We start from the raw sequence: 17,930 nt of genomic DNA, 5'->3' as shown, positions 1-17,930 counted from the left end.
GCCTCCACGCATGACCTGTACCTCAAATCTCCACCATTTGTTTTGGAGTTTTTCACTGTTTTTGGTAAATCATAGTCATCTATAATTTCTCTGGAAATAGCACTAGTTTTGTACACGTATAGTATGTATTATGTTCATTAGATTTAGTGCGTTGATTGCCACATGCTGCATCCTTTCGCATTAGAGCAAGACGTGATTTCCGTGTGATGAGTAATGAAGTTTCTCAACTAAATCAAACCACACGTCTCGTGTTATTTTTAATCATCCACGACGATGGCAGATTCTGGGAGCAGACTGTGGGCAGGGGGTTAGATTTCTCACTATAAATGCCTTCAACCAAAATGTCACGCTCATGCATGCTGTCATGGTGGACGAAGCACACATGGAGAATGAAAAGTAGGCCTGGGAGTGGACCACTGGGAACACCCTTCCATCATCTGTCTGAACAGGCCTGGAGGGTTCGGACCACAAAAAACACTCTCATTCTGCTCCCTACAAAGATGCGCCATTGGGTTTGTGCAGGATTACACATTTCTGTGTAATAGTTTTTTAAGCAAATCCACTGTGGGTATTCATATCACACAAGGCTTATTCAGACTGTTGAGGACCTGTCACTGTTACTGGCAAGCCTCATTGTGCACTCAATAATAGCCCATTAAATCTTTTCTTCCTGCTTTTCTTATCTCTGAAAGACCAGTCCTGGGCCAAGGTAATGGGTCAGTGAGTGGGGGGCTGATTAGCTGATTTACCTTATTTAAATATTTTTGTATAGATTTACTGGGTGGAAATAAAAGGAGTCTTACTCCTTCTCTGGACCCTCAGGGCAGCCACATGGCTAACTTCTATCACAGCACCTGAGCATTTCACTGATGGATCATTTTGTTTCTCCCTAATTGCAGCACAGAGCCACTAGGGCGGGCAGAGCTATACATCTTAACAATCCAAGGTGCCAATATTCAGAGAGATAGATGCTCTGCTTCATTGTATTAAAAAAAAACCAAAGGTGGTACTAGTTCTGTACAATGTAAAGAACCAGTGTGTAGGATTTAGTGACAGCTATCAGTGCGATTGTTGATTGCAACCACCCCTGTTACCCTCTCTTTTCATGATGGAGAAATTATGGTCAGTGCGAAATGCATAAAGAAATGTGAAAGGTTCAATCTAGAGCCAGTGTTGGGTTTATCCATTCTGGACTACTATAGAAACATGCTGGTTAAACATGGCGGACTCTGTAGAACATGACTTCGCTCATCTCTAAGGTCAAACAATCATTTTCAAGTGATTATACTTTAATGAAAACATAGAGTATTGCCATATTCTGTAAATAGAGCCCCCTAAGGTCTCACTCAGATGATGAAGAAGATGTCTCATTATGAAATCTCAGGAGAGGTGAGGTCAGCAGTGAAAATGTAAGAAAAGCATTGCACCAGCTGGAAGTTTTTTTTGTGCTGAAGTACAGAAAGCATAGTTTAGCCTCCTGAGACCCGGCCTATTCATTTATGTCCTCCATAATGGACATTGTGTTCACCTGCACCTTTCTTAAGTATTTTGAGTTACCCTATCAAGCCCTATAGTATTCTGTAGAGGACATCCTGGCCTTTCCAGTGATGTGTCATGTGACTGCTTTGCATGCTGGGAAATTTATTTTTTTCCTCTATGAAGATGCCTGCCATACCAGCAACTACATTTTATGGAAAGAGGAGAGGTAAGTCAAATATTCTTTATCTTTTTCTATTTTACCATGAAAACTATATATATTCCTGTTCATAAACATGTTAAAAACAATATTTTTACATCTGAAAACAGTTTTATTATTTCTGTTCTGAAATAACAGTCATTTAATGAATGTCAACTGTAGTGGACACCGGGACCATGTTAATGTATTTATTGACTGCCCATTCTTGTAGGAGAAAGAAGTGAAGCAGAGAGGATTCTGTACAAGATAGTAGAGGGAGATTCAGATTTGGAGCTGTCAGATGAGGAAAAGGATGAGGATGAGTATCAGCCTGTGATAGGTGAAGATGATGATGAAGAAGAAGAGGAAGAAGATGCAGGAGAATCTGATGAGACTGAGTTAGAGGCAGAGAGGGAACAGCAAAGTCGTCGTGCTCTGTGGGCCAGGACTGACTTGTATGTTGTTTTTAGTTTAGTTAGTTTCAGGCTAATGTATTACATTTAATGATCATGCTAGATCAGGGGTGCCCAATACGTCGATCGCGAGCTACCGGTCGATTGCCAGACATGATCCAGTCGATCGCAGAGCCGTCCACCCACACACACCGCCGCAGCCGACAGTATGTTGGGCCGTCCGTACACCGTGTGCCCCCCCTCCCCGTAGATCACTTTGACTTGGTCATTTGAAAAGTAGCTAACGAGGCGTGTAAATGTGGGCACCACTGTGCTAGATTATTGTAGTATGTGCAATACTACTACTATGTGATGTAATTTGCCTAAAAATATGCTTATAAAGTTGGTCAATAGGGAGTCATATCACATCCATGAGACTGAAATTACTGCATTAATCCAAAGTGATGTGAAAAAAAATTAACTGTTGCTTTTTATCCATCCAGATTCACACCTGTGCTACCTGAGCTTCCTGCCGATCAAGATGACCCTAAAATCCGTGAACACTGGAGTCCAATCCAGTACTTTTCACAGTACATAGATGACAAAATATTTGAGGATCTGGCAGCTTTTACAAATCAAAGACAGCTGCAAACTACAGGAGTGTCATTGAATACTACTGCCCAAGAAATAAAAATTTTCTTTGGCATATCAATACACATGGCATGCCTTGGCTATCCCAGGGTCAAAATGTTTTGGGCTAAAAAGACTAAAGTGCCAGTTATTAGCAGGAAGATGACAAGAGATAGGTTCCACAAGCTGAGGACCTCACTCAAGATTGTCAATGACCTGGATATAACTGAAGAGGCAAAGGAGTCAGACATTCTTTGGAAAGTCAGACCATTGCTTGACCGTGTGAGGCAAGGTTGTCTCAGCCTTCCAAGGAGTGACAAGGTGTGTGTTGACGAGCAAATCATCCCATTCACAGGCCGCTGCCCAGTCAGGCAGTATGTCCCAGGAAAGCCAAACCCTACTGGCCTAAAGGTTTTTGTGCTTGCCTCGCCAAACGGTCTGGTCCTGGATTTGGAGATCTATCAGGGCAAGAACACATTCAGGGGCCAAAGACTGGGAGTTGGAGCTGCAGCAGTCTTGAGAATGGTTGAGTCAGTTCCTACCGGAACTAAAGTGTTCTTTGATCGTTACTTCACATCAATCAATCTCATGGACGCTTTGCTCTCAAAGGGTCTCCCAGCAACTGGAACCATCATGAAGAACAGGGTTCCAAAGCAATGCCAGCTGCCAGGAGATAAGCAGCTGAGACAAGAAGGGAGAGGGGCTTCAGTGACGTTGGTCCGGAGGGGACCTGAGCTGGCAGTGACAAAATGGTTTGACAATAAACCAGTTCTGATGGCCTCCACTGTCTATGGGAGAGATCCAGAGGATATCTGCAGGAGATGGTCCAAAAAAGAAAAATGTCATGTCCAGGTGAGACGGCCAGCAGTAATAAGGCAATACAATGACAACATGGGTGGCGTAGACCTCTGTGACCGAATGCTGAGCTTCTACCGCATGTCAACCAGGACCAAGAAGTGGACGTCACGTGTGATGACACATTTCTTTGATGTTGCCATCACAAACTCTTGGATCCAGTACAAGTCTGACAGCAAAGTGCTGAATCGACCAGCTAAGAACACCCAGCAGTACCTGGACTTCAAATTGCACCTGGCTGAAGAGCTGCTGGATAGCCTTGCATTTGATGACAGCAGTGAAGACAGTGAGGATGAGTATCAGCCACCAACCAAAAAAAGAATCCCACAACCAGAGCCATCTGTACGCAGGCTAGGAGCCAGACATATGCCAGAGATGATGGACATCAAACATGCAGAAAGATGCCGGAACAAGGGATGCAACGGCAAAACATACATGAGGTGCACCAAATGCAAGATGTTCCTCTGCATAACCAAAAAGAAATCATGCTTCCAGGATTATCACACCTAAATTATCCAGAAGAAGAAGAAAATTATACTTATGATAGTTATGTTCTATGTCTAAATTCTAAATTCTGTTCTATTTTCACTGTTGCTCCGTTGCTATTTTCATGCAGATATCGTCCTGTTGTCCTCTACAATGGACATGTTGTAAAATGAAAATAAAAAATATATTTAAAAAAATTAAAATTGTTAGGTGTTTTTTTAGGCCCAAAAAGATAGGAAATCACAAAAAAACAGAAATTGTAAGACATTTTTTCCCTTGGTTCTCATATTGTTGACAATGTGGAAGATTTGATGACTTGAATTCGATGGCCTCTGGATGTATACGGATGAAGAGCTCCTGATAAGGAGAGAGACAGAGAGGTGTAACAGGAGGGTGAACAAGCTGCTGCAAGGCTGCAAAACATGAGAAACTGAAGGTGTTTCTGTTGATGCTATGACCCTATGCTAGTAAGTACAACTAAAACATGGGAAAATAAGGTCCAGGTTGAATAATACTGAAGTTATGTCATTCGACCTCACACCTAACCATAAAACATTCCCCTCTTTGTCGTTGTTCTTTGTCCCCCTTTATCCCCATCATGCTAAAAGCAACATTTACTGGGTTGGCCAGTTGGGACAGCTATGTTGTAGGCATCAGGCACAATGGAAGGAAGCCCTCAGAGCTTAGTCATTAGTGCACTGCCTTGAATCTGATTTAACAGGATGACTAATCCCATCCAAGTCAGTGGTTCGTCAACAGGAGACAACTCCAATGAGGAGAATATCCGGTCGCAGTCTTATTTTTATCCAGATGAAAAGTGACAAGAGGAAACTGACAAGAGGGAGACAAGGGAGACGCCATAACGGCAGTCTGCTGTGTGTGTGTGTGTCTGTGATGGATATCTGCACACCATGTTGAACGTCATTATCCATGACAGTGTTATCACTGGCATATAGCCACCACCGCCAAAACCTCCTTGTTTGTAAACAACATTCTGTCAACAGAATGTGTTGAATATTAAAAAAAAACAAAAAACACACCCTTAAATCTTGAGTGTTTGGAGAGGAAATGGAAGCAATCAGAGCTAATTTATGACAGCTGTGATAAAAAGGAAGATGATTCATTAGCTGGTGCAGGATTAGGGCGTCGCTTTAGTTATGCAAAGGATACTGATGGTATTAGTGGATTTTGGATTAGGGTCTTTGAGGAGGTGAAGATGATATGATTGCAGTTTCCGACATCATTTTACTCCCTGAAATGTCCTAACATTTTGCGCTTAGTATTTGAATGTTTCATTCCCCCTCCCCTAAATTTGTAAGGATGTCAGTCAGTTGTGAAGACATACCGGTAGAACACATGATTTATCATTATTTAAAGAACAAAATGTAAACGTTGGAAAATAATTTAAAGTAATTAAAAAAAAACAAACAAGATTATATTATATTGCCACCATGTGCAATACAGTTCCAAAATATTTCAATTAAGCAAAAAACAATTGCAATAATGTAAATTGGAGCTGGTAAAGGTGGAGCTAATTCTAATTTTATACTACATAATACATAATAGTTTATTAGTTGATTCTATTCTGTATTAATAATCTGAATCTGCAAAGTATCTAGTAACTAAAGATTTAAAATACTGTAAATATAGTAGAGTAAAATGCACCTTTAATAACCTGGTTTAAATGTATTTATTACTACTGTAATTATACTAAAACATAAGATATATTATTATTATTATTATTATTATTATTATTATTATTATTGTTAGCATGTTTGATGCTGCTTGAACCCACAATCCCCTCTGTTGTCTTCAAGAAAGCCCTACTGGAGCAGTTTGGGGGTCAAGCATCATGCTCAAGGACAATTTGTGGTTATGTGCAAACATGTCTGAGCTTCAGGCTAGACCACAGTATGCTCTCCGGAGGACATGCAATTATATTCCATGTCGACAGAGCCAGAAAAAGGGTTCAAACACTCACATGCAGAAAAAACGCATCATCATTATAAAATAAAACATTATTTTACAATGATTAACTATTTGTCAGTGAATATGTGCAGTATGTACATGCATGCATGTCAGATTATAACCACATCCATGACCTGCCAAGTAGTTTCATAAAATCAAAGCTAAGGGAACACTTAAGATAGTATTCTGAGAGGCATCTTCTAAGAAAGGTTTCTACGTATATCATTTTCATGGTAATTATACTGCTATGATTTTATGTATCGATTTTTGACAACTTCAAAACAGACATAGTCTTGTGCCCATTCATAAAATCTTTACCTGTCAAACATTTGAGCTCTGTCACTGCTTTTAGTATGAATTGCTTCTCTATGTCTTCATTACATGCTGTAGTGCTTTGTCTTTTCCTTGGAATTCCTAAAGAGTTTTATTCATAGCAGTGAACACATGGGAAAAGATTCAAATTTAAAAATTTGTTCCCAACAGAATCACTCTATGAGGTTTTAAACCATGCAGTGCAGTTCACTGAGCTGTATTCAGCACTTCCCAGAAGAAGTGTCCTCTGTGTGACTTCTTACTGGGGAGGAAATTAAACTCAAACAATAACAAACCAAATGAATTTGTGCAGGACTATTTATAGCTTGTGAAATATGAGTGAAATAAATCATCTTCACCTTTTGGAGGACATCAGGATCTCACAGATCTGCAGCTTCTGCCATGTCGGAGAAGTGCAGTTCATTGCAGTGCCATATACTGTAGAGTGGCAAGCAATGCTGAATAGCATTCATTGGTGTTACAGGGTCTAAAAATTGCACAGTGTCATTGATCACAAGGATCGTGCACCAGTGTGCTGTGAAAACCTGCAGAAATAATAACTAACTAAGTTGTTTTATTTTTAGTATTAGTGCAAATTTATCTGTGGACAAATAACACAAGACAACATATATAGGACAGGTTAGTATAAAGTAAAAAAAAAGTGCCACCACACAATTACAATGTAGTTCCAATTTCTCTCTCAAGCACAATATGCAGGTAAACCGACCTACGGTAGGTCAGTGTGAAGTGTTGCCAAAATATTCAAATGGCGATGAGATACATACACGTTGTCTGAAGTGTAGCCGTCAATAGGAAAAGTCAAAAAGGCAGTCAGGTGGTGAGATCTCGGAGACAAGTTATTCTGCAGTGACAGATGACATTTCTGTGAGGTCGCATCTGGAGTACTCTGGCACTGAGGCAAAGCTGGCCTTTCACTCTGTCTGCCTAGCTAGCATTCATCAGCGAGCCTCGAACACACATGCGCACACACACACCATCCATACGGGCATAAAACATGTAAATGGAAGCTGGCTCTGTGAGTGTATTATCTCCTCTTTCTATCACATTTTTCTGTGTTTTTTTAGATGCTATACGATGGTTGAACAAGCTTTCTTTCTTTCTTTCTTTCTTTCTTTCTTTCTTTCTTTCTTTCTTTCTTTCTTTCTTTCTTTCCTTTTATTTCCTCCCATCAGTCACCTTATTGTACAGGCTGAACATGTGACAGCTCACTGTTAGTATGTCCACTTTTTTTTCTAAATACAGGCTGGCTGTCACTGCATGTATCCCTGCCTTCATTCTGGGATCAGAAGTACTGCAGCAGGGATGCATTGAGGCACAAGGTGGCAAAGGGAGTCTCCCCCAGTGATTCATTTGAACTTTTCCTCTCTTTGAAATGGCATCACAGAGGCCCTGCATGATTAATGTCACCACACTTATATACACTGTTCTACCCAGAGTGCCAGCTGAATATTTGAAAACCAGAAACTTTTCAAAATACCCGTGGGCAGGTCTGGGGATGTTTGATTGGCAATCAGCTTGCTATTCAACCTTTCCAATTGTCCATGTAATGCCATGCACTCAGGTGAACACAACCACCAACTAACTGAGCAGCAGTGTTGTGGGTAATATGCTACAAAGTAACGCATTGCAGTACTCTAATTCCTTGTTTCGTGTAACATCTAATGTAACGCAAATTTCTCCAGATAAGTAAAGAAAAATTCAGACTGCAGCCTGCTTTTTGTCAGACAGTACTGTGCCACCTGCGGATGTGTCAGCGGAGGCGCAGCGCTGTGATGATGCGTCTGTGCCCTGCTGACCTACGTTACCTGTGTGTGTGACTGTTTTCGAACCGCCGGCAAGATGGCAGAGAGGACAGCTTTTGAATCGTGGAAGTACGCACAATATTTTCAATTCGCTAGCGAAAAGGACAAGAACAACATAACGGTAAAATGCACACTCTGCGTTGGTGAAAAGCTTCTGTCGACCGCAAAAAAATCTACTTCCAATTCAAACAAACATCTGGTATCCAAGCTGACTGTCTTTCCTGTTATTGTTATCCTGCAGAGTTAATTTGGTTGGATGACTGACATTATTCATTGTCAGGACTTCTCGGTGCATTTAAAAGGAGGCTGTGTGTCTGTGTCAGTTAAGCTGCGCTGCAAACGGCTTTTTATTTTTGGTAATGCATGAGTACTCTATATTCATAGGTGACGCTGTAACGTAACAGATTACTTTTAATTGATGGTACCGTTGTAACCTAATTAACTACTTTCCAAAGTAACTATACCCAACACTGCTGAGCAGTGCTGTGGCCAAACAGGGTCTGGCTTTTAATTAATAGATATCAATACAGTGTTGTTAGTATGTGAATGTGAAACTTCTTCACACTGGAGGAAAATTGCCATCCACTGTTACACTGTTTTCTAAAATAGTCTAATTCAAAGCACAGCTAAACCAAAGAATTTAAAAAAATGTTCTTGACTGAAGTCATTATTTCATTATCATTTTCACATTCAAACTATTATTTTGTTAGTTTGTTTTGATGAAGACAAGCAGCATGTTTCTTTAGTAATACTGAAGCCCAATAAAGCTCTTTGAAATGAAGCTGCAGCAAATCACACATTTTATTTTTCATTGTCTAAAACTTTTTTTTTCCCATTAAATGCTATAAGTATCAAAACTGAGACTGAACTGGAAAATATAAGACAGCAAAAAAGAAATTGAAGTAATTGTTTATAATGTATCTAAACAAAAAAGTGCAAGATCCATCTGTAAAATGAAGTTACATAAGATAACGTGTGTGAACATGTGAACCGCTGCAGTGCAATATAACATCTGTATTATGACCATGCACACTGCTTGTGTGTACTTCATTGAGACACTAAACCCTGAACTAAAGCCTCCACCCTGCATTGCCATCACCTCAAAGAGATACAAGCTTGTAGAGGGTTGGTTATTTTTAGGGAGTATATGTGAAATAACAAACAGCAACTTATTATGAAGCACTGAGCCTCCAAGAAGAAGTCCTACTTGTGGGTTGCATTTATTAAATTATCCAGTGTTTTTTTTTTATTTTGTGACTGACGGACCAACCGACCAAAGCATCAGTGTCTCAGTGGATGCTTCACTTTGCACCTTTTACCTCTGAGACTAAACAACAAGATCCATCGAGTGAGAGCAATGGAAACACATTTCTAATTATTGCCGCAATTATAATCATGCTTGTATTGCAGCAATGCCTCTCTGTGCGCTGTGGTCCCACTGCTAGCTGGATGGGCACATAGAGAGAAAATGCTAATCAACATTGTGGCTTCATCAAGTTACTGGTGACTGGGGTACAGCAAAAGGGCCTCTTCACTTCTTTCAAGGGTGGATGTAATCAGAAACAGCATCTATCCATATTTCTTTCCCAGGGGAAAGTGGAAGGTACAGAGCTCTGCGAACCCAGCATGGGTATACTATTTGGATTATAATTGGATTTAGGAAGTGAAGCCCTATGTGTTTGACTAGCTTCATCAAATAATATGCTTGTATGATTGTCAATCATTTTAATCTTCTTGGTATTTTCTCTGCATCTCCGTCTTTTTCTCTCTCTGTGAATCCACATCCCGGGAATCCAGTCAGCCAAGGACAACTCAAAATAGCACACATCAACTACAACATCAACACTACAACTATACACATAAAGTTAACACACTCATGTGTATTTTCCTACCTCTTCCCATTGGTGGATGTAGCGAATGAGTCTAGAGAGGCGCAGGAGTCGCAGCAAACTGAGGATCTTTGTGAAGCGGACAATCCGCAACGCACGCGCTGTCTTGTAGAAATCTGAGTCGATGCGCGTCTCCACAATAAGGAAAATGTAGTCCACAGGGATAGAGGAGATGAAGTCCACCACAAACCAACTCCGCAAGTACTTGATCTTGATTTGTTGTGGATCCAGGATGATCTCCGTGTTGTCCTCCTTGACAATGCCTGTCCTGAAGTTGAGAACCAGGTCCATGAGGAAGAAGGTGTCGGACACCACGTTGAACACGATCCAGGGGGGCGTGTGCTCGTCCTTGAAGAACGTAATGCCCACAGGGATGATGATCAGGTTGCCCACCATCAGCAGCAGCATGGTCAAGTCCCAGTAAAACCTTGTTGGAGAGAGATGGTGAAAGAAAGAATAATCTGTTACATCCTACCCAGTTAGAGAGTAACATTCTTCTGTGTAAGAGGCTTTAAACTACATCTATCGTAGTCATGAAACTAATTGAAAATGGTAATGCATTTTCTATAACTTACACTCTTAGAATAAGAATCACTTTTAGTGATCAGGTATATGTACACATACCAGGAATTTGACTCTGTTTTTTATGTTGCTCAAACATACATACACATACAATTGATGGGATAAGTAACCATGGGCAGTAAAATATGACAGTGAGATGCATCTCGATTTGTTGACAGGTGAATAAAAATTAACATAACTTGAGACCAGTAAAGATTCGCACCTCTATTCATTATCAGGGTCCTGTATTGTATACATGCCTGATTATTTGTTTTTGTTCACTGGTTATATATTATTTTATGAATACATATTGAAAATAAAATAAATAAAAATAAATAAATAATCTGTCCAGCCACACATTTACTGACTGATATGTTGTTTCTCTGCACGAGCCACCAGTGAAGTGACTCACTATGTTTTATCACAAGCCTGGTTTAACCTTTGAGAGTTGTGCATGTACAGTGAAAGCAAGCTTATACACACAGGGTGTAATGATAGTATAACCTATAGATATGTAACCTCTCCACCATGCCAGCAGCTTGACATGAAAGCTATTTGTGTTTATACTGTAAATCACAACTCAAAGGTCAATGAGGGTTAACTGTTAATTACAATCTGTACTGTGACCTCGTCCATCTTCCAACCCTGAGAGTTTGGATATAAATGGCACTCTCAACTGGCTTGGTAATTGAATCCAGATTGGCTCTTTTGTGTTAAGGGTGATATATCCTGGATACTCTACAGATTGCACCATGAGAGGGTACTGCATTGTGTACTATCCCAGTGAGCTTAGATGATTTACCCACCCACCTTTAACAAAGATCTGTCTGTGAAAAACCAATTTACCAAGACCAAGGCCATAATAAACAAGGAGGAAGGAATACTACATACATAACCAGGGTATGAGATGCATTTCAGTGCAAGCCAGTTAGACTGCAGAAAGTAATTACTGCTCTTTGACTTCCTTATTACAGCTGACGTCTATAGATTTCATGCTTGATTCACAGTGTGTTGAAGTAAATTACTAAGTAAATAAAGACCTCTGCTCCAAGTCAAGTTGAGTAAAAATGTACAATTTGGCACATACGAGCTACCTCACACTGCAAAACATATGGATAAAAACCACTTGCCACATATTTGTTTTTTAGATGATGTACACTTTATGATTTTATTGATTACCGTATTTTCTGGACTATAAGCCGCTACTTTTTTCCCACGCTTTGAACCATGCGGCTTATACAAAGATGTGGCTTTTCTATGGATTTTTCTTCAGCTGCCACGGGGCGCTCTAATAGGAAGTGCAAAAACGAGACAGACAGGGGAAGTCAGTGCAAAGAAGAACACGCTAGTTTTTATGTAGCACATGCAACACAACACACACAACGAATTATTAACAGGGAATTATTTCCACACCCTCTCCCCCTCATCATGGAAGGCACAAGAAGAAGTTCATATGATGCAGCTTTTTAAGTTGAAGGCCATCAATCTGGCTATCCAGGAAGGAAATAGAGCTGCTGCACGTAAGCTTGGCATTATTGAATCCATGGTGAGCACTTTTACTGCATCAGTTCAGGTATATAAAAAAACATTTACGGTACAAAATCTTTCTGTGTATCCGGTAAATATCTAATTTCTCAAACTGGCTTATAGTCATATATAGTTTTTTACTTAGTGGGTGCGGTTTATATTCAGGTGCGCTCTATAGTCTGGAAAATACGGTAATTTGATCTAAAATTGATTTAAAGCCGTGTTTCCATGATACCTTGATATCCCCATTGATGTTACTACAATCAATGATACTACACATTGCTATATAAAAAAAAACTTTATCTTTGAAATGGTGCCGATTTCACAGCTAATGCTTAGGTTTTTTGCTAGCAATGTTCTATTTTGTTTTTCTTTCTGTGAGCATGACTAAACTGCATTACTGGTGCATTATGGAGGCAAAACAAAGGACATCAGTGATGGACAACAAGTCTTTTACTTGTTACTGTCGTTTGGAGACCAGTCTCATTGCATCTAACACATGGACAGACTTTACATCACTTTCAATAAATTACTACTGTAAAATACTGCAAACTAAATAGTGTCCGCTTTGTAGAAGACACTTGAGTTGTAATGTGCTCGGATTATAGTTTACAAGAGCATCTCACACTTACACATGCATACATAAATATACAGTATACACAGACACACATCTCAGCTTCAGGCTATTGCACACACACACACAGACACACACACACAGACACACACACACACACACACACACAGACACAGACACACACAGACACACACACAGCAACAGAGGAAACAGTGACAGTAATTGGAATTCTTCAAAGTAAAAGGGTATCTACTGTTCCAGCTTGTTGTCAAGTGGAGTTATATTTAGACAGACCTTGCCACCACTGTGTTTGCTAATGTTAAGACTGAAAGCCCAAGAGGACAAGAAAAACTTCAAAGGAAGAAACTCAAACATAGGTAATGACATTTGTTCTTCATATCGCCATGTTCCCTAACATTACAAACGTTTAATAGCTTTTGCATTTTTAGCTGCATGGTTTATTAATAGGATGCAACTGTGTTCCCAGCACTTTACAGAATCTACCAGCAAATACATAAAACCCTTTTTTTCACATTTAAGGACAATCTCAGAGTTTTTGCATTTCTGTAGCTTCTTTTATTTCAACTTATACTATCACAAATAGCAACCTTTTCCCTGAAGAATAAAATGTGTGTTTACATTCTTCCAGGCAAACCTTCATGTAGTTCACTAAAGTGAAAATTAGTTTAAAGACACTTTAAACTTCCCTGAGTTAGGTTATTCATGTGTTAAAACTGGGGTCGGTAAAATTGGAGAAAACAGTTTGGATACTCAGGTCCTTTCAAAGCCACTTCCCTAAAATACATTTTCATGCATAATGAGTACATGGGTAGAGTACATGCAGGTAGACAGGCAGGATTATTACAGGCCTGTGAGAGCTTTTTCCATAGAGGCCAATAGGTATCACAAAAACAATAATAAAGAATTGAGTTAATTCATAACTAATTGTATAATAAAAATAGTCGGAGTAAATTAATTTACAAATGAATTATTATACAGAATAAATAAACAGACTAAATGATTATAAAGACTAATTAATTATTAGATATTTCAATGGGCACAAAGGAGGAATTATAAAAAGAATTTACAAATAAAATATTAGTATATCATAAATAGTTCAGATTAAAAAAAGACTTAAAAAACAAGATTGAACTGTTAATAAGTTTATAGTTTAGAAGCATGTTAATGAATTCATAAATATATAATGGAATTGAAAATTGAAAATGCAGTTTAAAGGAGAAATAAATAACTGGATTCACAAATTGAATAATGAATACAGATTTTAATTAGATATTTAAAAGGGCATTTTCCTTTACCATTTACATTCACATTTCCCTGTTGTGTTTCCCTCAGCTATTCGATTTGCTTAGTCATTTAGCTTCTCCCTTTAGCCTTTCAATGACCTTGCATTGATTGATAAGGCAATGCAAATTAGGTCATATACATTAATGCCTATTTTTATTGTATGATTATTGATTAACAGGATGCCTTATTGCTATTTTTATTATACTTTATTACCATGACACTTGATTTCAATAGCAAAAAATTCTCTGGGAAATGTCTAGTCATGCTGACAAGTGTGGTAAGGCTTCTAGTGATGTTTTGAGCCAAATGCGAATATCAGCATGCTAACAAGCTCAAGTGAAGCAGATCAGTTTACCATGTTCACCATCTTAGCATGGTAACGTTTGCTGATTAGCAGTAGACACAAAGCAGAGCTGATGTATCAAACCTTACAAATCTTAGCCAGCAATTAGATGATGACGTATGAATGACAGAGAGAGGAAACAAAGTAAAATAAATTAAAATGTAGTGCCAGAGGAGAGCTCCTCAACAGGAATAACAAGACGGGATGCTGTTTCAGACCTCTGGACGTCACTCTGGCAGAACAGAGCTACTGCTGCCACCTGTTTGAGTCAGATTCACTACACGTCACTGGAGTTTGGGGATTGGTGAGATTAACAGCAGCTGCTGTACGCTCATTGTGAACATGCATCTTTCTAAATGTGAAGGGAAATGCAACACATGCTTCAACAGGAAAGAAGAGAAAAACAAATCAGGTTGTGGTATTTTTTCATGGTAGGCTACTACTGGATTATTTTCAGTCAACTAATTGACAGTTCCTTGAATACATTTTCAAAGAGCTGTATAGGAATTGCTCTGTAGTGCTGTGTAGACTGTGGTTTTACATGCATGTGTTAATGTGTGTGTGTGTGTGTGTGTGTGTGTGTGTGTGTGTGTGTGTGTGTGTGTGTGTGTGTGTGTGTGTGTGTGTGTGCATGCATGTGTAGAGTAAATGGTCATGATTCTTCCTTTTCACTCTTGCGGTTGGCCCCTAATGGAGGTCAGGGCACCTAAACATAGCAGGGATCCATTTACTGTGTTTTATTATGCACTTGGACCCTGACATAGAAGAACATTGTTCTATAAATACAGTTGGGTGAGTGCGGGATGTTAGGCGGACATTTCAAAGGCATTAAACAATCCCATATCTGCGTGCATCCCAAATCAGACTCACACTGTGCACCAGGAAAATGCAGCGCCCTAGCAGTGGTAATATAAACTTGATATTCTCTATAGTCAATTATATAGTTAGATAGTTGACATCCCTTGTGATGCTATTCTAGTCACAACTTCAGTGGGAGATGGCACATGGAAGTCCAGTTTATGTATATTAACACTATGACAGCTTTTAATACTTGTTTTATGTATGATGTATAATTAGAAAAAAGAATTACGTATACTGCTGATGGCTTTATTGCCTTTATTGCAGTCATTTGGCTTGCACAAAAATAAGATATAATAACATCTCTGGAAAAGATCATCAGGGAGTGTCTACATGATCTGAAGTGAAAGTCAAAACTAACATGGCAGTAGGTTTCCATGATGTATGTGAAACAAACTTAAAACCGAGGCCCAGCAAAGCAGACACACATTGAAAACATGGAGGAAAAGAAACAGCAGAATAGCTCACACCTAACATAACTTGTTACCGTGATGATGAAGGGAACCCTGACATTTTGCTGTCTGTGGGGACAGAGCCACAGCCCAATCTGCTCTCTGGTGGGGTGACCAGGGACAGCAAGAACATGTTATCACCCTGAGAGTGCATCCGACTACACAACAAGCCTCTCTCATTCTCCTCACCCTGCCAGCCAGGCTACCTGAAAGGCTTTGTGAGAGCCACCACAAACAACCTGAGTTAGACACACATTCTTTTCAGAGTAACCTATATTTAAATTGAGGCGGGACAGAGTAGACAATAGAGTATACTGCATGTGTTCCTGCACATACATGGTGTATATGTTTGTTTTTGTGCATGAATATGTGTGTGCACTTGTTTGTACCTCCCCTGATGTCTATCTTTTGGATACCATGCTGAGAGAGTGATGGCATAGCATGCAAGCAGAACATCTGTCATGTCAGGTACAAGTGTGGCAGACAAGCATTTAACAGTGCCTCCCTTTATTCTGCGCCACACTGACTGAATGGGAACAGCAGAAGAACAGTGGGTGCTACCAGACTACACTTTCACAAGGGCACCAGACAACATTTTGAGCACTGTAAATGTGATTTGAGCTGATTAAATGATTGAAATTTTGTTTTTGCATGAAAAAGCAGTTTCTCTTTTGAATAATTCATTTGTGTGTACGTAGATGTGTGTGTGTGTGCATGTGTTTGTGTGTGTGTGTGTGTGTGTGTGTGTGCTCCCATTTTCTCTCTGAAGATTTGGTTGTGTAATCACAAGTCCTGCTCAGAAGTACTGACTCAGTATAAGCATATAACAAAAGTATTCTGGCTCATATTTTGTTAAATATCAAAATTATCACAATATCACATTGTTCATTTTGGACCACCTATACCAACTTTTACTCTCAGAGTAAAAAATGATTTTTGTTTCTTTCTGGTTTTCTATTTATTTGTGGAGCTGATCAGCGTTGAGTATGGTAACTTGATGGTCTTGAAGTAGAGATATTGATACACCAGCAACACCAAAGGCCATGACAAAGAAACAATATTTAAGGTGAATCATATGATTTGACCCCATTTGGACAATATCACAGTATGTTATTCCACTGGAACCAACCAGTTGTCATACCTGAACTACAAAACAAGAACACTCCAACACTCCAAGCCATGCTTTTCAAGGCCACTAAATAATGACCCACATGATGTCAATGTCATCTTTAAGAAACAAACCTTGACTGTTGGTAGCGGACAGGACATGAGCCAAGGTGTCCAGTGTCAAAGCCTAACTCTCTGCTCCGACCTTTTTCATGGGGGTAAAACCATGTTGTCCCACTTCCACTTTACTAGTCTTTGCCAGTCCTGTTGAAATCTAATTTGTCTGAAAATAACTTGTACACCCACGTAACATGCTTATCGGCCTCCATTGTAGAAACAACACATTGCTTAACTATGGTTTAAGGGCATAGGATCTAAATCTATGTATGAAGTGTCTGCATTTATATATTTTGCCATGATATTTAATAGGCTACTCTAAACTAATGTTCTATAATTTCATTTAAAATGTGTGCATAACTTTAAAGCCAGATTATTACTTTATTTTACTATTTTACTGTTCGTGCGAATTAGAAAAGTGCTAAAAATGTCAAAAAGTAATAATTATTTTTCAGATAATAATAATTTTTGAATGAATGAATGAGGACAAAGTTTAAAAAGATGTTCCACCTCACCCTCAGTTAGTTTGGCTCAATTCCTGGATGTTTATGGGATTGGGCTTGGGATTAGGTTTGATCCCATAGACACTCAACAATTGAGGCAATAGAGACTAATGTTGCTGTTTGACAAAACTTCAGACTATATGAAGTAATTAAAAAAGGTCTGTCCAAAGGCATTTTCTAGTCTCTGACTCTAAGAAAGTGGGAAACACAGTAAAATACCCCAAACCTCTGTATTTCTGAATTCTCTCTTTCACATACATTTAGGGTATTCACTGAGGTCTCCTTTAACATCTGGCTAGAAGAAAAAAAGGGGGAAAAAATCAGGTTAAAAGAGTTAATCCCATTTCTGTTGTCACTGGCTCCAATGAATTGTCACAACGACACTGTCTTTGCTGAGCACAGCCAGCAGGCAGACTGACACTAGGGCTGTGCAGTCGCTGGTAGCTATATTTAGGTGAAGCACAGTGTTCTATCAAACGTACACTAAGAAGATTTCATGAAAGGGAGAGGCAAATCTCCCCAACCTTAGGCTACGAGAAAACAGAGGGATTTA

The 17,930-nt window shown here is 39.3% G+C and overlaps 2 protein-coding genes across 3 annotated transcripts in view; one reads left to right on the top strand and one right to left on the bottom strand.

Annotated features, from left to right (window-relative positions):
• Positions 1–17,930, bottom strand: part of hcn4 (hyperpolarization activated cyclic nucleotide-gated potassium channel 4) — a 76,834-nt gene that overhangs the window by 41,952 nt on the left and 16,952 nt on the right. For both annotated transcript variants that reach the window (XM_027281676.1, XM_027281675.1), the window contains one exon: positions 10,034–10,457. In XM_027281676.1, coding sequence (XP_027137477.1) covers positions 10,034–10,438 — 405 coding nt within the window. In that variant the 5' untranslated portion in view covers positions 10,439–10,457. The remainder of the gene's footprint in view (positions 1–10,033; positions 10,458–17,930) is intronic.
• LOC109139640 (piggyBac transposable element-derived protein 3-like) lies at positions 1,504–4,139 on the top strand. Its single transcript, XM_027281677.1, has 2 exons — positions 1,504–1,705; positions 2,571–4,139. Exons 1-2 carry the CDS (start codon positions 1,608–1,610, stop codon positions 4,060–4,062), a joined length of 1,590 nt encoding a protein of 529 aa, XP_027137478.1. The 5' UTR covers positions 1,504–1,607; the 3' UTR covers positions 4,063–4,139.

Source organism: Larimichthys crocea, chromosome VIII (genome assembly GCF_000972845.2).
Source record: "Larimichthys crocea isolate SSNF chromosome VIII, L_crocea_2.0, whole genome shotgun sequence".
Taxonomy (NCBI): domain Eukaryota; kingdom Metazoa; phylum Chordata; class Actinopteri; family Sciaenidae; genus Larimichthys; species Larimichthys crocea.
This window is presented reverse-complemented; position numbering and strand designations above follow the sequence as displayed.